This window comes from Poecilia mexicana, unplaced genomic scaffold (assembly GCF_051168715.1).
Source record: "Poecilia mexicana isolate PSO_F unplaced genomic scaffold, ASM5116871v1 scaffold_7, whole genome shotgun sequence".
Taxonomy (NCBI): Eukaryota; Metazoa; Chordata; class Actinopteri; order Cyprinodontiformes; family Poeciliidae; genus Poecilia; species Poecilia mexicana.
Genome location: NW_028263376.1, coordinates 26,669,426 through 26,694,132, shown reverse-complemented (window position 1 = coordinate 26,694,132; position 24,707 = coordinate 26,669,426). Strand labels below are relative to the sequence as shown.

General features: G+C 37.2%; 1 protein-coding gene across 1 annotated transcript; it reads left to right on the top strand.

Moving 5' to 3' along the window:
- The first annotated feature begins 813 nt into the window (after positions 1-813).
- hoxc1a (homeobox C1a) lies at positions 814-7,270 on the top strand. The gene is made up of 2 exons (XM_014982694.2): positions 814-2,041; positions 6,828-7,270. Exons 1-2 carry the CDS (start codon positions 1,504-1,506, stop codon positions 7,163-7,165), a joined length of 876 nt encoding a protein of 291 aa, XP_014838180.1. The 5' UTR covers positions 814-1,503; the 3' UTR covers positions 7,166-7,270.
- Positions 7,271-24,707: the final 17,437 nt, after the last annotated feature.

The following is a 24,707-nucleotide window of genomic DNA, read 5'->3' as shown; positions in this document are numbered from 1 at the left end:
TTGATAAAATGATTCAAAAAAGGTCCAGGAAATTTGTTAGTGGTCCGAATTATTATTATTATTATTATTATTATTATTATTATTATTATTATTATTATTATTATTATTATTATTATTATTATTAGTAGTAGTAGTAGTAGTAGTAGTAGTAGTAGTAATTGTAATTTCTCCTTTCATTTATTAATCTATAGAATATTTAACATGCTCATTTGAACTTCTTTGCAAATATATCTCAAGAACAGCTGAATTGAATAAGCGGTACCAATACATACAAATTACAAGCAAGATTTTTGTTAACTTACTTTCTATCAATCATGCGAGGGATTCCTGAAAACAACCAAAGTTAAATAAAACCTGTTAAAGAACAAACGCTTTAAAAGGTTGAAAGGTTGAGGGGAGAAAAACTTCTAAAATGTCTAAAATGATCAAAGTGAGTTTTTTTCTAAATACTAATATAAATACACTTTTAGCATATTTATCAAAAAAATATTTTGTATGTTTTAGGATTATTGTCACTTCCATTCAGTTGATTTATTTATACTGATTTGAAAGTAGGTCAGAGTTGCACTTTGAAACTCTTTCACTTTTATTTCTGTTCCATCCAATAGCTGCTCATCATGTCTTATGTACTGGATATTATATTATATTATATTATATTATATTATATTATATTATATTATATTATATTATATTATATTATATTATATTATATTCATAACTATTTTTTTTAACATTTAATGTCAGCCCAGTGATCCTACATTTTTATATAACATATAGTGATGTTCCAAAATTTTTGTCACTGTAAGCCATTATTTATTATTCCCTGCTGGAAGTGTATTCTTATTACTCTTATTATTATTATTATTATTATTATTATTATTATTATTATTATTATTATTATTATTATTATTATTATTATTATTATTACATAATTATATAAAGTAAATAAATATTTTGCTGCTCTTGAACTTTTAAAATACCAGTTGCCTGACCTCTGAACCCATTACATGTCCCTTTCACATTTCACCCAGGAGTTTTTTTTTTTTTTCCGAACAGACATCGTATGTTTTTTTCTTTTCGTTTTTTTTTTCTTTTTTGTTCTTTTCCAAAAAAAGAGGTAGCGCATTTACATAATCCATTAGCTGCTTCAATGTGGTCTTATATCATGCTAATTTAGCTTTGAGGGGGGAAACGGCTTTTTTTATTGTTGCCGTGATAGATAATCTTTTTTTTTTTTCTACAAAGATTTGGTCTGATGCATAACTTGATCTGAATGCTGACTGTTGATGGCGTCACCTCCTACCTGTCCGGACAGGTGAGGGGTTTGTGAAGGCCCCTTCGTGTTTGCTTATTTTCCTTTCAGGTCGTGCGCAGCTTTCTGCTCGCTCGGCCGGTTTCAACGTCGTCTTCCCCTGATGACAGAGATGTCCGGCTATTGGCCGAGAACGAGAGGGCACGTCATCTCCATCAATCAGGGGGGACTGCATGGTTCTCCTCTGAGGAATGTCCTCGCTCCCTGCACGCCCCGTCCAGCCGCCTGACCGTGTGGCTCTGGATGTAAGAGAGGCCGGGCATGAACTGCACTCCCGTCCAATGATTATGCAGGGGAAAGGTGATAATGACATCCTATCAGGAGGGGAAAGCAGCCCTCGGCTCTTTGCAAAAGAGGTCACGGTGCTGGACCCTGGCGGCAGGTCTAATCCTGAACTCGAGGTGGACGCAGCTCCTGGATTTTATTTGCCTCTGTGCGCCCCTTCGGACAGCAGTGCTGCCCCCCTTCCTCTCCCACCACAATGTGGAGCGCCAGAGAGCCTCCCTACACCGGCCTCCCCGCACTCCTCCCGCGTCACCTGGAGGTGCATGGCAAAGGGGTCGATCGCCGAGACGCATCACTGCTGCTTTGGGTCACTTGCAGAAGAAATCGGCTCCTCTTTTAACTCTGGAGCCGCGGTGGGAAGTTTGGACTGTAGTGGAGCTGCTACGGACAACAGGAGCAAAACTTTTGAGTGGATGAGGGTGAAAAGAAGTCAACATCGAACAAGTAAGTTTTACCTAAGAGATCAATAAGCGCGTGATTATAGTATCACTCTTCCGTACACACATGACAACTCTCACTGGTAGTTGAGAACATGTTTGCTAAAGTTTTAATCTTGAAATAAAAAGCGTGAGACACGAATTTCTCTCAAAAACAAACAAACAAAACAAAACAAAACAAAACAAAAAAACCCTGAAACTAACACGTTCAAAGTGCCAGCAGTAACTGTTCAGGATACATTTGAATATGCGCATGGTTAGTCAGTTGCGATTTCCTTAACGGTTTCATCTGAGGTTATTCATTGCTTTGCTCCACCTCCTGCTCCACGCAGCAGACTGTACAGAAAGAGGGAGGGCGAGACCCAGAGAAAGGGCCTGCTCAGCCTCAGTGTACATTCAGCCCAGAGAAGGTGATAAATTATTTACCCCGGCTCTTACTAACCAGCAGACTTTGAATAATGCAACACACCACTGCCTGTCCAGATTCACAGGAAGTTGAGTAAAACTTACTCTTGTAAGCTGGATTGCTCCCCAAGTATTGATTAGTTGTCTGTTTATAATGAAAGCCCTTGTGTATTGATTTCAGTTTGAAGCACCTTTACATGTGTCCACCTTTTTAACATAATTGCTGTCACAGATCATCATTTCATTGACTGATGAGTTCTGGGCAGAGAGCCCGAAGAAGAATACATATATCCCCCCCCCCCCACCGGCCTTAGAAATATCCAATCAGGTACTAATGTGAAGAAATGCCTGAAATTTGTGTGAGTGATGCTATCTCATATAGATCATTCACCTGATCAATAGTGTCACTTGACTGACTGGACACTGTACCTGGGTTGGGGTGTTATAAATTTTAGCTTGAAGGGATATTTACACCAGTGGTGGTCTCATTCTGCTGCACTCTGTCTGATCCTCAGCAACCAGCATTAGAACTCCTCTGAAAAAGAAAAGCACAACATTTACATTTGAAATGAAAAAAACAACAAAACGTATCTCCTCATAATCTTTATTGTGAGCTCTAGATTTATAACTTAGGGAGTAAATCAGTTGATGTTGGACTTTATGAATCACTATGGATAAGAGTCGGACCAAGATTTTATGGGCCCCGAAGCAGATTTTAAATTGTGGGGCTCAATTTACAATATCTGTTAAAAGGTAGACTTATCATTTGATCTAAATCGAGTTGTGTTTGGAATACAGCATTTCAATGAAGACCAAGAAGAGTCAGAAAGAAGGCACTAATTGTTAATTATTTATTCATTTCTTTGCAGTCACAATGTGCACAAAGCATGAATCAAACTGCAGAAAATGCTAAACTAGTCAGATTAAATTCTGACTGTTAAAATAAAAAAAAAATAAAATAAAAAATAAAAATGAATAAAATAAATTTAAAGCTTAAAGTTTAGATTGTGAAAACATAAAATTCTATAAAAAAATTTCCCACAATTATATACTGCAAATTTGAATTTTAAAGGTCTGTTATTTGTGTTAGAGGTGCAGCATCTTTAGTAATCCAAACTGGCTTGAGATTTTCTCTTAGCGTGCTTATGCCTTGGGCTGGCTCTGATTATAGAGTGCTTTTTACATTTTGAGCTTTTCACTGATATTACTCTAAATATTTTTTTCACATTTTGGAACATCCTTATTAAAACTATGACAACCCTAGTGTTTCAGAACGTTCTGCCTCTGAGACACAAAATAACTCCAGGAAAAACCGTTGACCCCGATTGGTTTGAACAAACATTGAGTCAATGCCCCCTTCTGGCCTAGGTAACCCAAAACTGAAGCTTTGCTTGCTTATGCCTTGGGCTGGCTCTCATAACATTATAACATTTCTATTTGGACCTCCAACTAAATGATAAATCACTTTAGGAGTTTTATAATATACATTTGTGAATATTATTATTAAATATATGATGCACTCCTTTTGTTTCTGAACTTTTAGCCTCTGAGTCAAAACACCATGAATGAATACAAAGTCAGGAAGGTGGTGGAAGGTGGTGGTAGCAGCTATTTTTTTAGTTTTTTTAGTTTGCAGTTACACTGAAATCTAATATGGAAGAGGTAAAATCAGCAGAAATGATTTAACTAGACATTGAATTATGAGAGTTACTGCAAAACTGCAAATATTATTTTTATTCTGCATAATCCCATCAATCAAGGTTGTCTTTTTTGTTAAACCCCTACATAAATTGTGATTTTAAACTTGGAAAAATTGTAATTCTTTACAAAAAATGTAAACACTAATGTAAACACACTGTTTTTTTTTTGTTTTTTTTTCAGATCCATTTTCTCTTGTTAACCCCTGCTGACCAGGGGACCCCAACGTGGGGGAGTAGATTCCTTACACAGTTGACCAGCCTTGATTACAGTGTAAATTTTCTAATTTTGCCTCAAACAGACATAAATATTTATTTTGGTGCGTTTAAAATGTGCTTCAAATTACATACAAATGTTTCTGTGCACATGCTAATTAAAAATATAACTTGACCAATAACATGTTTTTTTGTTTTTTTTTTTCAGGCTAAAACCCACAAAATTAAGTTTTCAGTGACTTTTGATCCCAATTATCACAAGTAGAAGTATAAAATGTTGCTTATAAGCTTATTAAACAAAAGCATGGTAACATCAAAAACAGCCTCAACAAAACTTCTCTCACTTTTGGACAACAGGCTTCTGTCTTGTGACAACAAAGGTGACAATGTAGAAAGTGATCATCTTTGAATCGAACTTGATATATGAAAATCACCTGAAGATTATCTATGTGGTTCTTTAAAAGTTCAATTTGGAGAACATGTGATTTTAAACACTGTTGAATTGTCATACAATCCTAAAGTTAAACTTGTGAGAGTGATTTTCTTTGTAAATCAGATCATATTTTGGTCTGAAAGTCACTCTATCCTTCCATCATAAGAGCTGCTCTTCTGAATCGAGTCTGTGCGCTTGGAAAAAAAATAATTTTCTGTCAAACACCCACACACACAAAAAAAAAAAAACATGACTGTTTTTGTAGCTTTGCTAGTATCTCTGCCCTCTTTCTGCATCTCTCTGATGGAGATGATCTGTAGGAGTAGCTCATTAGCACCGCCATGTAACTTGTAAAAAAAAAAATCATTAGTGATAGTGTGCTTTCCTCTAGAGGTTGCATCGGGTTTTTGGCACAAAAGATAGTCTTGAATATATTCTTCCATGCAGAAAGGTCTCCACAGACCTGCTGTAACCTGATCTCCTGGCTTGGTGTATATACTCCCTGTGCGTCATTCTTCAATTATGCCTTGACAGCACCTGAATTACTGTGGGCTGGATGCCCAGATGACTGAGGCAATGTGTATTGATCTCTCCCCCTTCTCTTTTTTGCTCTCCTTAGCTTGAGAAGGGACCTTCCTTTCTCTTTGCTGGTTGGCTATTTTTAAGCATGCAAGTCATTCCTCAAATATTTAGTTTGATTCTTTTATGCCTTCTGGCTGGCATCAATTCTATTATCTTTGCAGCCATTAATCAGAATGTGCACACGATTTGCAATTTTGAAAGCTTAGGCTCTTAATTACGAACGGCGTCTGTGTCTCGGTCACTCACGTTCACTGCCTCCTAGTGCAACTTGGTTATCTTCCCATTCGTTTTTTTTTTTTTGTTTTTTTTTTTTGTTTTTTTTTAAACACAGATGTTGACATTTATCCCATAACTGACCTTTCCATCTGCTGTGCTATTGCAAGTGGCTGGAGGCCTGTTAACCTTCCTCTCAATGAAATGTGGTGGGAGGAATTACTCCACACCTGGCTCCATTATACAGCAGCAGCAGCAGCATTTTCTCAGAGGCAAAAGACACACTGACGACAAGCCACAGTGTCAGCGGTGAAAAATCAAGATATAGCTGCGGTCCTTGTCATTCATTGCAGATAAGTAGCACAGATGATACTTTAATGTGTAACCCAGAAACCTCAGAGGACACAAAAACAAAAACAAAAAAAAAGTGGGGGCATTTGTCATTATGCAGCATTTGAACGGATTTGTAAACTGTTAAACTGTCATTGACACAGAAAAAAAGCACCCAAAGGCAAATAACAAATGATTCAGATGAATACAGTTAATGGGCTGTTAATGCAACACAGTTATGTGAATCACCCAACTTCCAATGTAGTGCAGTTTTCCTGCACAATGGGATGATCTATTAATATATAATGCTAATAGCCTTGCAGTAAACGACCGTCGTCCATTCAAAGTTCTCGGATTTTCAAACTTGACTTGTGAAGCCTCCGACTCTGATCTTTCTCTCACTGTGCCTTTCGCTGTGCAAGTTCCTTATCACGTGTTTTAACGGCCTCAGAAGGATTTTGTGATTTGCCTGCGGGCTGTGTTTAGAGTTGATAGTTCTCTGAAATACATCTTTGTCATACAGACAGAATTATGGCTCAAAGTGTGAAAACAAGCTGGCTCCGAGCCAGCGCCGCAAATAAGTTCCATATAATCTAAAGCCTGTTGAAACTGCCCCCTCCTCCACCCACTATCAGTTAATCCTTTAATTATTTATTCGATGTTTGCCATTCCAGAGAATTAAGTTGTATTTATTATTATTATTATTATTATTATTATTATTATTATTATTATTATTATTATTATTATTATTGGATTTCCATTAATTTTAGTGAAGTTTTAAAAGTATTTATTTACACTTTTCAAGTGTGTGCACGCATAATTTAATTCAGTTTTTTTTTTTTTTTTTTTCTGCTTCTTTTGTGTTTCGCCTCATTGATCATGCTGATGACGACCGTTTTAATGCCCTCTGTTCCCAGGCAGGATGCACATGACCTGTAGTGGCTTCAGTGCGGGCCTCTGCGTGGAGGAGGTTGGAAGCCCGGCTGACCGCAACGCCGTGAACGGAGCCCCAAGGACTAGCTTCAGCACCAGGCAGCTGACCGAGCTGGAGAAGGAGTTCCACTTCAACAAGTATCTGACGCGGGCCAGACGGGTGGAGGTGGCTGGCACCCTGCGGCTCAGTGAAACGCAGGTTAAAGTTTGGTTCCAGAACAGACGCATGAAGCAGAAGAAACTACGGCGGGATGGGCTGACCTCGGACGCCCGGCTTCCTCTGCGGGACGGGCCCGGCCAGGGAAACTGCACCTGTCCCTGAACTTCTGAACCGTTCCCGAGCGTTGGAGAGCGACGGCTCCAGCCAGCCGGCAGATGTTTTGATTCGTGTTTGCATCGTTTGCAATCAGGCGTCACCTTTATTTGTTTACCACGATGGATGCTGCACTCCCGAGAAGCGCGATGGCAGGCTCCCTCCACGCAAGAACGGGTGAAAACGATTTGTCATCCACCCCGGCTTTAGACTTGAAACTCTGATTTGAATATTAAAATGAATGCCATTCCATTGCGCTCCAGTGTTCACAATGTAAACGAAGATACAAACTTCTTTAATTGACCGTGGAAATCCTTGGGAGGCTATTTGATTATTTTGGACCATTTACCAGGAGTTGATTTTACTCGAGCGTGGCCTGTTTTAATCTGCTGGAACCAGGTTTTTCGTGTAGATGCACGCAATATATATATATATATATATATATATATATATATATATATATATATATATATATATATATATATATATATATATATATATATATATATATATATAATTTGTTTGTTTGCAGATACTTTACCTGTGTACATGTCTCTGTGTGTTAGACTCGCAGAACTTGTTTTTGCTGCTTAATATTTTCATTATCCTGCATCCACGCAAGATTAAAATGCAATAATTGGAGGGGAGATTTATCGACCGCGCTCAGTATTAGCGTATCGATCCGTTGTGATCCATTCATTGGAGGCTCCAATCTAGGGAGCTTTTGCACGCATCTGTAACTGCATGTTAATGGAACGCGCGGAACGCCCCGATCGGGAGCCGTTCCGCTCTTTATCGCCTCCATACATGCATCAGAAAATGATAATTTGGACTTGAAAGCTCATGCGGGAGAAACAGACAATAAAAAAAAAAAAGAATGCCACTGCTGGTTTGCGGATCGACCAATAAACTGCACTGCTACCAGCACTTCCCGCAGCTCAATACTCCTCCCAGATTCACATCTCATCTCATGCAAAGTAAATGACTGTAAACACGGTCCTTAAACACTGTTGTGCTCCTGCTTTCACAATTCGTTTCATTCATGTTAATGTCTTTCATAATATCAAGCTATGAGCCATCATCCACATTAATTCTCTGCGAGGGTATATTTTGATTAGCTTTCAATTAGCGTCTTTGCACTGGATATTATTGCTGCTAAATCCTTAATGAATCACAAGAGAGCAGTGGAGACTGGTTTGGAATAAACTGGCATAAAATTAATAAAAGATGTATTTAAAACTTTTCCAGGTTATTTAATGAATGATTCTGGTCACATATTGTTTTGGTGGACTCATGCGGGGTGGGGGGCGGTGGGGGGGGGGCTGCAAGGCCAAGCAAATGTATGCAGTCACACCAGAGTTCAACTCTCACCTCCTGACCCTTGTCTTGCCTCGGGACAACACTGACCCGGTCAGTAGCTCCAGAAACGAAAGATGCTCCATTACTTTGGATGACCTCAGAGTCTGAGATTTTTTTTTCTTTCATTCGACTTCTTTCAGCAAGTGACTCCCAGCTCTTTTGTTCTGATATATTGGTCTCTATGTCCACACAACAATATTTCATGGAGCTGAATAGCAGAAGGACCAGCCCAAAAGATAATTGTTCATATTATAATTCCGTACCAGACTAGATGATGCATTTTCTTCACCTAGTACTAACCTAATTTTTTTTTTTTTGCCCTATATTGCTTATTTTAATAGGCCAAAAAAAAATTACATCTGGCTCACTTTATAAACTGGATAAAATAGTATTTTAACGTGTTTGGTTTTCTAAATATAACTCACTGAACTAGTTTCAAAGAAATAGTTAAAAAAATTTCAGGTGGAAACTCTAAATAGGATTCAGCGCTAATAAAATGTGTAAATATTTATTTAATAAACGCTCACTACTTGCCATTACCACCTAAATGATTTTTAAAAATAAAAGAGGAAGTAAGTGTTCATTTGAATTGCACATTTTACATATAAGGTTACCTCAAAGTGGTTTTTTTTTTATGATTACAAAATTCACAAAAGTCATTCATAAAAAAAGCATTGTTAAAATAAATTATTACATCTAGTTTAGAAAAGACACTAACATAAAATATATACATTGTCTGATTTAACCACTTAAAATTAAAATGAAACTACATGAATTTTTAAAGTTAAGACATAACTATTTTTCAACTTTCAAAATAATTTTATTTCAGAAATATGAAATTAAGAAAATAATAAGCATAAAGGAGATTTAGTCACAAGACCGAGATTTAAAAATTTACGTTTTTTTTTTTTTTTTTTTTTTTTTTCAAAATGTTCTAACTTTGCATCCACACAGGACTCGAGCAGCGTTGCACCTAATTTATTGTAGATTTGCATCTAGGCAAAACAAAAACCATTATGCTCTATTTATCTAAACAAAATAGGCTAAATTGGATTGTTTAACAAAACCTTCAATGATGTCCACTGTCCTTAAAGTCACCTGGAAGATGTTGAAGATGAAGCTAATGATCATAGTGTTAGTGATACTGTGATAATAATATGATGGTAATCTTTGTAATTCTAAAAAAATAAAAACATTGCCCCTTATGTCCTGTCTTGCTGCTGAGAAGTGTGGTTGGTCAGCCTTTTTGACTGAATCTTTCATCCTCTTCTGCAGACATGTTTTCTTTGCCCCAGAGCCTCGGGGTTCCAATAGTGCACAGAAAGCTGTTTGCAGCAGGTGTGTGGTGAGACTTCTTCTCAAATTCAGCCTTACTTCATCACCGTTTTAACAGATTCACTTAGAAATAGGAACCAAATATATGTGCATCATAAGGCAGGGCTGAAGGCGGCTGGAGAAAAAGAGTTGATTCCTTCTGGGTGAACCATCGCTCTAATTTCATTCTGCGGCAGCTTCAGCATTTGCGTCTTAACTGATGAAAGAAGAGCTGCGTTGTTTGCTCAGACCTGACATTTCGCTCGAACGCTCTTGAGTGCAACCCTGATGAATTTCTGCTCCCTCCGTAATTCCTCCCTAAAGATGTACGATTGGTTCAAGAGACTGACAACTGTGCTGTGCTGTAAGACACACACACACACACACACACACACAGCCTTGTCTGTATGCACTACTGGGGACTAAAGACAAGACCATGCTTTCTGGGAACCCCCCTTTCTGAAAGTAGCACAGCTCTGCAAAAAATCAAGTAGCATGCTAAAGGGGCAGTGAACAAACATATCACTTAAAATTTGCAATAAGACTAACTAGAGTTCTCAACATGATAAGAACGTGGCTCTTGGGGACGTGTCAGGTTTTTAGTAATGTGTGGGGAAATAAATACACACTAATTCGTTTTTATTACATTCTTAGTACCTGTAGCACAGTTTCAGGTTCAAAATGCTTAGAGAGCCACTGCAATGCACAATGAAATCTACAATTTGGAATCAAGCAAAAAATAAATTGAGTGGGCACTCAAACTATGTTAAAATCTAGTATTGAGCAGCAAACTGGAACCGCTTTGTTACATTTATTCTTTTAAAGAAGTTACATAAAAGGATTAAAATGATGCATACATTTCTACTGATTTTTTTTTTCTTGCAAATTAGATCACAATTTTGTGTTCTTCTGATTGACTGTAAATCTCTTATCCAGGAACAACCTGTGATGATGAGAACTGTGAGGAGATGGGTTATAGGCAGCTGAAGAAGCCTTGTGTAATTGTTTTCAGGCCATCAACAGGAATGCACTCTGAGAACGTCAATCTTACCACGTTCTCAGAGTGCATTCCTCAGAATGGGAAAGACTAAATACATTTTTGCTTAAATAGAACCTCAACAGAGCACTGAGATACATGCTCCTCCAGAGTCAGTGAGGACAAAAAATTAGTCAAGATTGTCAGAAGCAACTCAAAGTCAAGATTAAAGACTGTAAGAAGGCATAAAGGAGCACACTTGACACCAAGGTCCAGCAGAACAATAAATCAGAAATGAAAGAAATAAATAAATCACAAGCAGGAGGATCGAATAAACGAAAGTCTGGACAGAGCAATGACCTCAAGACATACTTCAAGAGGTTGAGTTCAATACCAGTTTTTAAGAGTAAAAAAAAAATCATATATTAAATGAGTGGTCAGCAACACACAGGAAAACCGCATTGGACTTCACTCTTCTCATTGTTTTCTACTCTGTGCAACTTCAGACTTTCAGGGTAAGTCCCACTGCTGTCATTTTCAGGATACTGAGATAGTATGCAGTTGTTTTAAACACTTATCACAGTCTGCTTTCCCTTGAACTCAACAGGTGTTGATGAATTCCATCAAGAGTTTTTCGACTGCAAGGACCTCTCTTTCATCTGAAGTTCCCTTCTTGCATGGTTGGCGACCTTTAAAACCAAAATAAATAACACATGTATAACAAATACAGCCCTGAAGTAATGGAAGTACTTAAAGATGATGAAATGAAATTACCAAACCAAATCATACTTAAAGTGTTTAGTAAAATTTCAAAATACACTCATGCCTGATTAGACCCATCCTGCTAAAAAAAAGTTAAATACAACACCTAAACCAGTATCATAACAGAATTTTACTCATCATGGAAAGCTATTTTCTCAACAAAGCCAAAAAGAAACATTTGGAAACATTTAAAGTAATTATTAAATTTGACAGAGCTAAGTTTCAAAATATATGAAGAATAATTCTTCATGAAAAAAAAAATTGATACACAAAATACAACAATCTTGTTAAGTTCAAAGTTTATAGAGCATTTGAAGAAAATATTGCATTTCTTCCAATATAACTGTACTGACAAATCTTTGAGACATCTCAGTTAAGACTAGAAGACCAATGACAAGAAGTTCTGACATAAATACCTTTTCCTTAGAGGACTTGGACTTGGGTGGAACTTGATCCAATGAGCCAACATGCTCAGCACCGACACCCTCAGTCATAATTGGTTCTTTGACAACCTTAGGAAAAGAAGAAAAGTGACTCTTAATACTGTGAAAAGACTGGCTTACATTTGGGCAAATCCAATGACCACCTAAACAACAACATATAAAACCATTGACTAATCAAAAGAAATGCAGCTGTTGATTAGCATGGTACATTGTTGATGAATCTTAGCTGTAATGTTCAACTAAGAAACAATTTCTGGTTCCGTTTATCAGTGACCCTTCATCAAAATTTCTAAAATTTCTGTACCAATTTGACCGGTTCAAATGTTTACCTAAGATGACATCACATAATTGGCCTGTAAACATGTCTGCATTGTATTTTCTGATTTGAAACATACATGTTGTCTTAAGCCAGGTATGAGCAATGCTACTGAGGGCAGACAAGATCTGTAGTTACACAAACAGAGTTAAAATATTTGACCTAAAGAAACCTCAAACGGGGTCCCCACTTGTACTGTATACCAGAAATGTGTGCATGGCCCCAAACAGCCAGTCCCTGGAAACAAACACTTCAGCTGCTAAAGACCCCACAATGTAATCAAACCAGACTAGTGTGTGTTACCAGGACTACTCAAAGAAACCTGTTAAATTCAGAGCATTTGAGAAAAATATTGCATTTCTTCCAATATAACTGTACTGACAAATCTTTGAGACATCTCAGTAAAGACTAGAAGACCAATGACAAGAAGTTCTGACATAAATACCTTTTCTTGAGAGGACTTGGACTTGGGTGGAACTTGATCCAATGAGCCAACATGCTCAGCACCGACACCCTCAGTCATACTTGGTTCTTTGACAACCTTAGGAAAAGAAGAAAAGTGACTCTTAATACTGTAAATATACTGGTTTACATTTGGGCAAATCCAATGACCACCTAAACAACAACATATAAAACCAGTGACTAATCAAAAGAAATGCAGCTATAGATTAGCATGGTACACTGTTGATGAATCTTAGCTGTAATGTTCACCAAAAAACCATTTCTGGTTCCGTTTATCAGTGATCCTTCATCAAAATGTCTAAAATTTCTGTACCAATTTGACCGGTTCAAATGTTTACCTAAGATGACATCACATAATTGGCCTGTAAACATGTCTGCATTGTATTTTCTGATTTGAAACATACATGTTGTCTTAAGCCAGGTATGAGCAATGCTACTGAGGGCAGACAAGATCTGTAGTTACACAAACAGAGTTAAAATATTTGACCTAAAGAAACCTCAAACGGGGTCCCCACTTGTACTGTATACCAGAAATGTGTGCATGGCCCCAAACAGCCAGTCCCTGGAAACAAATACTTCAGCTGCTAACGACCCCACAATGTAATCAAACCAGACTAGTGTGTGTTATCAGGACTACTCAATGAAACCTGTTAAATTCAGAGCATTTGAATAAAATATTACATTTCTTCCAATATAACTGTACTGACAAATCTCTGAGACATCTCAGTAAAGACTAGAAGACCAATGACAAGAAGTTCTGACATAAATACCTTTTCCTTAGAGGACTTGGACTTGGGTGGAACTTGATCCAATGAGCCAACATGCTAAGCACCGACACCCTCAGTCATAATTGGTTCTTTGACAACCTTAGGAAAAGAAGAAAAGTGACTCTTAATACTGTAAAAAGACTGGCTTACATTTGGGCAAATCCAATGACCACCTAAACAACAACATATAAAACCAGTGACTAATCAAAAGAAATGCAGCTATAGATTAGCATGGTACATTGTTGATGAATCTTAGCTGTAATGTTCAACTAAGAAACCATTTCTGGTTCAGTTTATCAGTGATCCTTCATCAAAATGTCTAAAATTTCTGTACCAATTTGACCGGTTCAAATGTTTACCTAAGATTACATCACATAATTGGCCTGTAAACATGTCTGCATTGTATTTTCTGATTTGAAACATACATGTTGTCTTAAGCCAGGTATGAGCAATGCTACTGAGGGCAGACAAGATCTGTAGTTACACAAACAGAGTTAAAATATTTGACCTAAAGAAACCTCAAACGGGGTCCCCACTTGTACTGTATACCAGAAATGTGTGCATGGCCCCAAACAGCCAGTCCCTGGAAACAAACACTTCAGCTGCTAAAGACCCCACAATGTAATCAAACCAGACTAGTGTGTGTTACCAGGACTACTCAAAGAAACCTGTTAAATTCAGAGCATTTGAGAAAAATATTGCATTTCTTCCAATATAACTGTACTGACAAATCTTTGAGACATCTCAGTAAAGACTAGAAGACCAATGACAAGAAGTTCTGACATAAATACCTTTTCTTGAGAGGACTTGGACTTGGGTGGAACTTGATCCAATGAGCCAACATGCTCAGCACCGACACCCTCAGTCATACTTGGTTCTTTGACAACCTTAGGAAAAGAAGAAAAGTGACTCTTAATACTGTAAAAATACTGGTTTACATTTGGGCAAATCCAATGACCACCTAAACAACAACATATAAAACCAGTGACTAATCAAAAGAAATGCAGCTATAGATTAGCATGGTACACTGTTGATGAATCTTAGCTGTAATGTTCACCAAAAAACCATTTCTGGTTCCGTTTATCAGTGATCCTTCATCAAAATGTCTAAAATTTCTGTACCAATTTGACCGGTTCAAATGTTTACCTAAGATGACATCACATAATTGGCCTGTAAACATGTCTGCATTGTATTTTCTGATTTGAAACATACATGTTGTCTTAAGCCAGGTATGAGCAATGCTACTGAGGGCAGACAAGATCTGTAGTTACACAAACAGAGTTAAAATATTTGACCTAAAGAAACCTCAAACGGGTCCCCACTTGTACTGTATACCAGAAATGTGTGCATGGCCCCAAACAGCCAGTCCCTGGAAACAAATACTTCAGCTGCTAACGACCCCACAATGTAATCAAACCAGACTAGTGTGTGTTATCAGGACTACTCAAAGAAACCTGTTAAATTCAGAGCATTTGAATAAAATATTACATTTCTTCCAATATAACTGTACTGACAAATCTCTGAGACATCTCAGTAAAGACTAGAAGACCAATGACAAGAAGTTCTGACATAAATACCTTTTCTTGAGAGGACTTGGACTTGGGTGGAACTTGATCCAATGAGCCAACATGCTCAGCACCGACACCCTCAGTCATAATTGGTTCTTTGACAACCTTAGGAAAAGAAGAAAAGTGACTCTTAATACTGTAAAAAGACTGGCTTACATTTGGGCAAATCCAATGACCACCTAAACAACAACATATAATTCCATTGACTAATCAAAAGAAATGCAGCTGTTGATTAGCATGGTACATTGTTGATGAATCTTAGCTGTAATGTTCAACTAAGAAACCATTTCTGGTTCACTTTATCAGTGATACTTCATCAAAATGTCTAAAATGTCTGTACCAATTTGACCAGTTCAAATGTTTACCTAAGATGACATCACATAATTGGCCTGTAAACATGTCTGCATTGTATTTTCTGATTTGAAACATACATGTTGTCTTAAGCCAGGTATGAGCAATGCTACTGAGGGCAGACAAGATCTGTAGTTACACAAACAGAGTTAAAATATTTGACCTAAAGAAACCTCAAACGGGGTCCCCACTTGTACTGTATACCAGAAATGTGTGCATGGCCCCAAACAGCCAGTCCCTGGAAACAAATACTTCAGCTGCTAACGACCCCACAATGACATCAAACCAGACTAGTGTGTGTTATCAGGACTACTCAAAGAAACCTGTTAAATTCAGAGCATTTGAAGAAAATATTACATTTCTTCCAATATAACTGTACTGACAAATCTCTGAGACATCTCAGTAAAGACTAGAAGACCAATGACAAGAAGTTCTGACATAAATACCTTTTCTTGAGAGGACGTGGACTTGGGTGGAACTTGATCCAATGAGCCAACATGCTAAGCACCGACACCCTCAGTCATAATTGGTTCTTTGACAACCTTAGGAAAAGAAGAAAAGTGACTCTTAATACTGTAAAAAGACTGGCTTACATTTGGGCAAATCCAATGACCACCTAAACAACAACATATAAAACCATTGACTAATCAAAAGAAATGCAGCTGTTGATTAGCATGGTACATTGTTGATGAATCTTAGCTGTAATGTTCAACTAAGAAACCATTTCTGGTTCACTTTATCAGTGATACTTCATCAAAATGTCTAAAATTTCTGTACCAATTTGACCAGTTCAAATGTTTACCTAAGATGACATCACATAATTGGCCTGTAAACATGTCTGCATTGTATTTTCTGATTTGAAACATACATGTTGTCTTAAGCCAGGTATGAGCAATGCTACTGAGGGCAGACAAGATCTGTAGTTACACAAACAGAGTTAAAATATTTGACCTAAAGAAACCTCAAACGAGGTCCCCACTTGTACTCTATACCAGAAATGTGTGCATGGCCCCAAACAGCCAGTCCCTGGAAACAAATACTTCAGCTGCTAACGACCCCACAATGACATCAAACCAGACTAGTGTGTGTTATCAGGACTACTCAAAGAAACCTGTTAAATTCAGAGCATTTGAAGAAAATATTACATTTCTTCCAATATAACTGTACTGACAAATCTCTGAGACATCTCAGTAAAGACTAGAAGACCAATGACAAGAAGTTCTGACATAAATACCTTTTCTTGAGAGGACTTGGACTTGGGTGGAACTTGATCCAATGAGCCAACATGCTCAGCACCGACACCCTCAGTCATAATTGGTTCTTTGACAACCTTAGGAAAAGAAGAAAAGTGACTCTTAATACTGTAAAAAGACTGGCTTACATTTGGGCAAATCCAATGACCACCTAAACAACAACATATAAAACCAGTGACTAATCAAAAGAAATGCAGCTATAGATTAGCATGGTACATTGTTGATGAATCTTAGCTGTAATGTTCAACTAAGAAACCATTTCTGGTTCAGTTTATCAGTGATCCTTCATCAAAATGTCTAAAATTTCTGTACCAATTTGACCAGTTCAAATGTTTACCTAAGATGACATCACATAATTGGCCTGTAAACATGTCTGCATTGTATTTTCTGATTTGAAACATACATGTTGTCTTAAGCCAGGTATGAGCAATGCTACTGAGGGCAGACAAGATCTGTAGTTACACAAACAGAGTTAAAATATTTGACCTAAAGAAACCTCAAACGGGGTCCCCACTTGTACTGTATACCAGAAATGTGTGCATGGCCCCAAACAGCCAGTCCCTGGAAACAAACACTTCAGCTGCTAAAGACCCCACAATGTAATCAAACCAGACTAGTGTGTGTTACCAGGACTACTCAAAGAAACCTGTTAAATTCAGAGCATTTGAGAAAAATATTGCATTTCTTCCAATATAACTGTACTGACAAATCTTTGAGACATCTCAGTAAAGACTAGAAGACCAATGACAAGAAGTTCTGACATAAATACCTTTTCTTGAGAGGACTTGGACTTGGGTGGAACTTGATCCAATGAGCCAACATGCTCAGCACCGACACCCTCAGTCATACTTGGTTCTTTGACAACCTTAGGAAAAGAAGAAAAGTGACTCTTAATACTGTAAAAATACTGGTTTACATTTGGGCAAATCCAATGACCACCTAAACAACAACATATAAAACCAGTGACTAATCAAAAGAAATGCAGCTATAGATTAGCATGGTACACTGTTGATGAATCTTAGCTGTAATGTTCACCAAAAAACCATTTCTGGTTCCGTTTATCAGTGATCCTTCATCAAAATGTCTAAAATTTCTGTACCAATTTGACCGGTTCAAATGTTTACCTAAGATGACATCACATAATTGGCCTGTAAACATGTCTGCATTGTATTTTCTGATTTGAAACATACATGTTGTCTTAAGCCAGGTATGAGCAATGCTACTGAGGGCAGACAAGATCTGTAGTTACACAAACAGAGTTAAAATATTTGACCTAAAGAAACCTCAAACGGGTCCCCACTTGTACTGTATACCAGAAATGTGTGCATGGCCCCAAACAGCCAGTCCCTGGAAACAAATACTTCAGCTGCTAACGACCCCACAATGTAATCAAACCAGACTAGTGTGTGTTATCAGGACTACTCAATGAAACCTGTTAAATTCAGAGCATTTGAAGAAAATATTACATTTCTTCCAATATAACTGTACTGACAAATCTCTGAGACATCTCAGTAAAGACTAGAAGACCAATGACAAGAAGTTCTGACATAAATACCTTTTCTTGAGAGGACTTGGACTTGGGTGGAACTTGATCCAATGAGCCAACATGCTCAGCACCGACACCCTCAGTCATAATTGGTTCTTTGACAACCTTAGGAAAAGAAGAAAAGTGACTCTTAATACTGTAAAAAGACTGGCTTACATTTGGGCAAATCCAATGACCACCTAAACAACAACATATAAAACCAGTGACTAATCAAAAGAAATGCAGCTATAGATTAGCATGGTACATTGTTGATGAATCTTAGCTGTAATGTTCAACTAAGAAACCATTTCTGGTTCAGTTTATCAGTGATCCTTCATCAAAATGTCTAAAATTTCTGTACCAATTTGACCGGTTCAAATGTTTACCTAAGATTACATCACATAATTGGCCTGTAAACATGTCTGCATTGTATTTTCTGATTTGAAACATACATGTTGTCTTAAGCCAGGTATGAGCAATGCTACTGAGGGCAGACAAGATCTGTAGTTACACAAACAGAGTTAAAATATTTGACCTAAAGAAACCTCAAACGGGGTCCCCACTTGTACTGTATACCAGAAATGTGTGCATGGCCCCAAACAGCCAGTCCCTGGAAACAAACACTTCAGCTGCTAAAGACCCCACAATGACATCAAACCAGACTAGTGTGTGTTACCAGGACTACTCAAAGAAACCTGTTAAATTCAGAGCATTTGAATAAAATATTACATTTCTTCCAATATAACTGTACTGACAAATCTCTGAGACATCTCAGTAAAGACTAGAAGACCAATGACAAGAAGTTCTGACATAAATACCTTTTCTTGAGAGGACTTGGACTTGGGTGGAACTTGATCCAATGAGCCAACATGCTCAGCACCGACACCCTCAGTCATAATTGGTTCTTTGACAACCTTAGGAAAAGAAGAAAAGTGACTCTTAATACTGTAAAAAGACTGGCTTACATTTGGGCAAATCCAATGACCACCTAAACAACAACATATAATTCCATTGACTAATCAAAAGAAATGCAGCTGTTGATTAGCATGGTACATTGTTGATGAATCTTAGCTGTAATGTTCAACTAAGAAACCATTTCTGGTTCACTTTATCAGTGATACTTCATCAAAATGTCTAAAATTTCTGTACCAATTTGACCAGTTCAAATGTTTACCTAAGATGACATCACATAATTGGCCTGTAAACATGTCTGCATTGTATTTTCTGATTTGAAACATACATGTTGTCTTAAGCCAGGTATGAGCAATGCTACTGAGGGCAGACAAGATCTGTAGTTACACAAACAGAGTTAAAATATTTGACCTAAAGAAACCTCAAACGGGGTCCCCACTTGTACTGTATACCAGAAATGTGTGCATGGCCCCAAACAGCCAGTCCCTGGAAACAAATACTTCAGCTGCTAACGACCCCACAATGACATCAAACCAGACTAGTGTGTGTTATCAGGACTACTCAAAGAAACCTGTTAAATTCAGAGCATTTGAAGAAAATATTACATTTCTTCCAATATAACTGTACTGACAAATCTCTGAGACATCTCAGTAAAGACTAGAAGACCAATGACAAGAAGTTCTGACATAAATACCTTTTCTTGAGAGGACTTGGACTTGGGTGGAACTTGATCCAATGAGCCAACATGCTCAGCACCGACACCCTCAGTCATAATTGGTTCTTTGACAACCTTAGGAAAAGAAGAAAAGTGACTCTTAATACTGTAAAAAGACTGGCTTACATTTGGGCAAATCCAATGACCACCTAAACAACAACATATAAAACCAGTGACTAATCAAAAGAAATGCAGCTATAGATTAGCATGGTACATTGTTGATGAATCTTAGCTGTAATGTTCAACTAAGAAACCATTTCTGGTTCAGTTTATCAGTGATCCTTCATCAAAATGTCTAAAATTTCTGTACCAATTTGACCAGTTCAAATGTTTACCTAAGATGACATCACATAATTGGCCTGTAAACATGTCTGCATTGTATTTTCTGATTTGAAACATACATGTTGTCTTAAGCCAGGTATGAGCAATGCTACTGAGGGCAGACAAGATCTGTAGTTACACAAACAGAGTTAAAATATTTGACCTAAAGAAACCTCAAACGGGGTCCCCACTTGTACTGTATACCAGAAATGTGTGCATGGCCCCAAACAGCCAGTCCCTGGAAACAAATACTTCAGCTGCTAACGACCCCACAATGACATCAAACCAGACTAGTGTGTGTTATCAGGACTACTCAAAGAAACCTGTTAAATTCAGAGCATTTGAAGAAAATATTACATTTCTTCCAATATAACTGTACTGACAAATCTCTGAGACATCTCAGTAAAGACTAGAAGACCAATGACAAGAAGTTCTGACATAAATACCTTTTCTTGAGAGGACTTGGACTTGGGTGGAACTTGATCCAATGAGCCAACATGCTCAGCACCGACACCCTCAGTCATAATTGGTTCTTTGACAACCTTAGGAAAAGAAGAAAAGTGACTCTTAATACTGTAAAAAGACTGGCTTACATTTGGGCAAATCCAATGACCACCTAAACAACAACATATAAAACCATTGACTAATCAAAAGAAATGCAGCTGTTGATTAGCATGGTACATTGTTGATGAATCTTAGCTGTAATGTTCAACTAAGAAACCATTTCTGGTTCAATTTATCAGTGATCCTTCATCAAAATGTCTAAAATTTCTGTACCAATTTGACCAGTTCAAATGTTTACCTAAGATGACATCACATAATTGGCCTGTAAACATGTCTGCATTGTATTTTCTGATTTGAAACATACATGTTGTCTTAAGCCAGGTATGAGCAATGCTACTGAGGGCAGACAAGATCTGTAGTTACACAAACAGAGTTAAAATATTTGACCTAAAGAAACCTCAAACGGGGTCCCCACTTGTACTGTATACCAGAAATGTGTGCATGGCCCCAAACAGCCAGTCCCTGGAAACAAATACTTCAGCTGCTAACGACCCCACAATGACATCAAACCAGACTAGTGTGTGTTATCAGGACTACTCAAAGAAACCTGTTAAATTCAGAGCATTTGAAGAAAATATTACATTTCTTCCAATATAACTGTACCGACATATCTCTGAGACATCTCAGTAAAGACTAGAAGACCAATGACAAGACGTTCTGACATAAATACCTTTTCCTTAGAGGACTTGGACTTGGGTGGAACTTGATCCAATGAGCCAACATGCTAAGCACCGACACCCTCAGTCATAATTGGTTCTTTGACAACCTTAGGAAAAGAAGAAAAGTGACTCTTAATACTGTAAAAAGACTGGCTTACATTTGGGCAAATCCAATGATCACCTAAACAACATTAAACAAGCCATTCACTATTCAAAAGAAATGCAGCAGTCGATTAGCATGGTACATTGTTGATGAATCACAGCTGTAATTTTCGAGAAAGAAACCATTTCTGGTTCGGTGTGGCAGTGATCCTTCATCAAAAAGTTTCAAATTTATCTTACTTAAACCTAGAACTCTATGTCGGGACACAAGGAAAACAGCTTGCATGACAGGTAGCTAACGCCATCTTGTTAACATAAACTGAAGTAAATCTTCAATTTACTTCTGTTGTATGCCTTTGTTTCGCCTTACAGATTTTTAAAAAGAAGCTCGGCTAGTCTCACCATCCATTAAATCTTTTAACTAAACCGGTACATAAAAATACATTTGATATAAGAGTAATTACTTACCCTTCTGCGTGGTGAGCTGCTTTGCCCAGGGCTCTTTGTGAGTTCATTTAAAAGTGCGCTTCTTTTGTCACTCAGCGCGGCCCGGGTGGAGACAAGTAAAACACAAACTACAAGCTTCCACCCGTCCGGTATGTCTTGGTCTTTAAATCCAAATGATTCAATTATAAAGTAATTTAAAAGGACTGAGCGTTTGACTTGATGGCTTGGACAATAATTAACTATTTACGGTTTTAAAAGTAATTTGTTTTAAAAGCAGTTGGAATGCAAAGAATTGTAAATTTGTAATTGGTAAGTGAGGATTTTTTTCCTCCTGTCTTGTTTCGGCCTCCTTAAGTTTCTGTTATGTGTTTACATGTAATAGGTACAATCTGTTTCAAAGTTATTAGTTATTAGTTTTCACATAGCACATATTTTTTTCCCAATTTCTTTGTTTGATTTTAAATAAATTATATCAATTGGTACATTGCTGCAAATGACTATATCTGAAGAAGTGTGGTGGATTAAACTCGGCTTACTTAAGTGCTTGTACCCCTGCTCTCAACATTGACAAGCATGTTGTACCAAACATGTGTTAGCCATAGCATACATTTACATGGTATATTAAATTAAATTTTATTCAGTTTAAAATACTTTAATTAAATATAAATGAATTAACTATTTTTTAGATACAATTAAGTTTTTTATGTGCCACTTGCACCTATGTATGAATCATTGAAACATTGTCCATTATTAATTTACTAACTACTGAATGACATCAAACTAGGAATTATAGAGCCTGCTCATTCTGCCCCAGATGTCCACATTGTTGGTTACTATATTTATTGCTTAAAGATTTAATTTCTTTTCTCCCAAACCAATAGTCTCATTCAGATCAAGAGGAAGGGTTGATCTTTCCAACTGCTATTTTCTCTTTCTGGTACACTTGTGGCTTTCTGTAGAGTTGGTTTTATGTTCATCTTTTGGTATCGATTCTGCCTTCGAGCAAATGGTTTTCTGAGTGTAAATGTCTGGTTACCTGATTCTTTAGATATTTTGTATTTCTTAACTATTTCATCAGTCCATCAATCAAGTTTATTTGTATAGCACATTTCAGCAACAAGGCAGTTCAAAGTGGTTTATGTAATTAAAACAAAAATATAAATTCATAGAACACACAGTCTACAATGAAAACTTTTTAACTATTTTTAAGATTCTGAGGATTCAGGTCAGAGTCCTTCACTACTCTCAGATTTAGGACTTGATCTCTAGTTTCTACCTGTAATAACTGAAGCTGTGTGCTGACTCTAGATCATTCCTTTTTATGTCCAAGGATAACTTCAGTTTTGTTTCTGTTCAGCTGAATAAAGTTTTGACACATCCAGCTATTTTTTCTAAGCATCTTTTCAGTGCTTGAATGGGTTCTGAGTCACCTAATGACATTGTAATGTAGAGCTGTCTATCATCTGGCATAGGTTTATAATCTCTTCTAAGCTTTTGTAGTTTAGTGTATGCATCCTAGTAATGCCAGCATCTTGCCAAGATCTAAGATCAGGACCACCCTCTACTGTCAGATCCACCAATGTTATCTGAGGTGAAAAATTGTTATTCTGACAAAACATGTTCCTCAGAATGCCCCATGCCTTAATAGTATTAGTAATTAGAAAGTTATCTTTGACAATGAGTGGGAATTCTCGGTTTTGTTTAACATATTTATCGGGTGACAAGGTTTACAAACACTTTCCTCGATCTCAAGCCATTACAGTGTTTTTGGGTAGCCCACACTGAAATAATTCTTACATGTAAAGACAGTACATAGTTTTCAACCCTGGGCAGGCCCTATCAACTCAAGGTTTAGGGAAGTTGTAAGACTTTAGTTTTAATTTTAAATTTTCTACCTGAACAAATAAATTCTGATATTGCTTTATTGATTCCAGCTAAATCTTTAGAGTCAATAAACAAAAACAACATAGACATTGGATAAATTAAATTAGGGTGAATTATCACCTTAATAAGGCTAACTCCCCCCAGAAAGGATAAGGGGAGCTTCTTCCATCTCACCAACTTATCCTTAATATGAATAATTGTAGGACTGATGTTTTCGGAGTACAGCTGACTAATTCTAGATCCAATTCGTTTTCCTAGATATTTTAATCTTGTAGGAGCCCATCAAAATGGCTTGATGAATACTGATTTTCCCTGGTCACAAGCATTTAAAGGCATTATTTCTGATTACTATAATTTACCTTATACCCAGATATTTTACCAAATTTTGTTGACACAATCAATTAGAGCCGAGGTAGATTTCACAGGGTCTGTCAAAGTTTAAATTATATCATCAGCGTATAATAATATTTTATATTTTATACAATTTTGTTCCTATTAATATACCTTTAATATTATTGCTTTGTCTAATTGCAATTGCAAGTGGCACTACATCCAAAGAGAAAAGTAGCAGAGAAAGACAGCTTCCTGCGCCGTCCCCATTTCCAGGCCACAGGGTGTTGACAAGAGGCTATTTGTCAAGATGGATACTGTGGGCTTTTTATAATGAAGTTTTATCCAGTTTATAAAATTTTCTCAAAGTCCAAATCTTCTAAGCAGTTCAAACATATACTCCAGTTTGACACAGTCAAAGGCCTTCTCAGCATCCATTGAGACAATGATGCCTGGTATTTCTGTCTGATTTTTGGTCACTATAACTGGGTTTACTTTTAAATGATGAGGTCATAGCTCCA

What these genes read in the sequence shown, in the direction of transcription:
- hoxc1a (XM_014982694.2), top strand. Translation starts at nt 1,504, where the DNA reads ATGTCCTCGCTCCCTGCACGCCCCGTCCAGCCGCCTGACCGTGTGGCT. An exon ending in AAGAAGTCAACATCGAACAA is followed by an intron (nt 2,042 to 6,827) that starts GTAAGTTTTACC and finishes CTCTGTTCCCAG; the next exon opens with GCAGGATGCACATGACCTGT.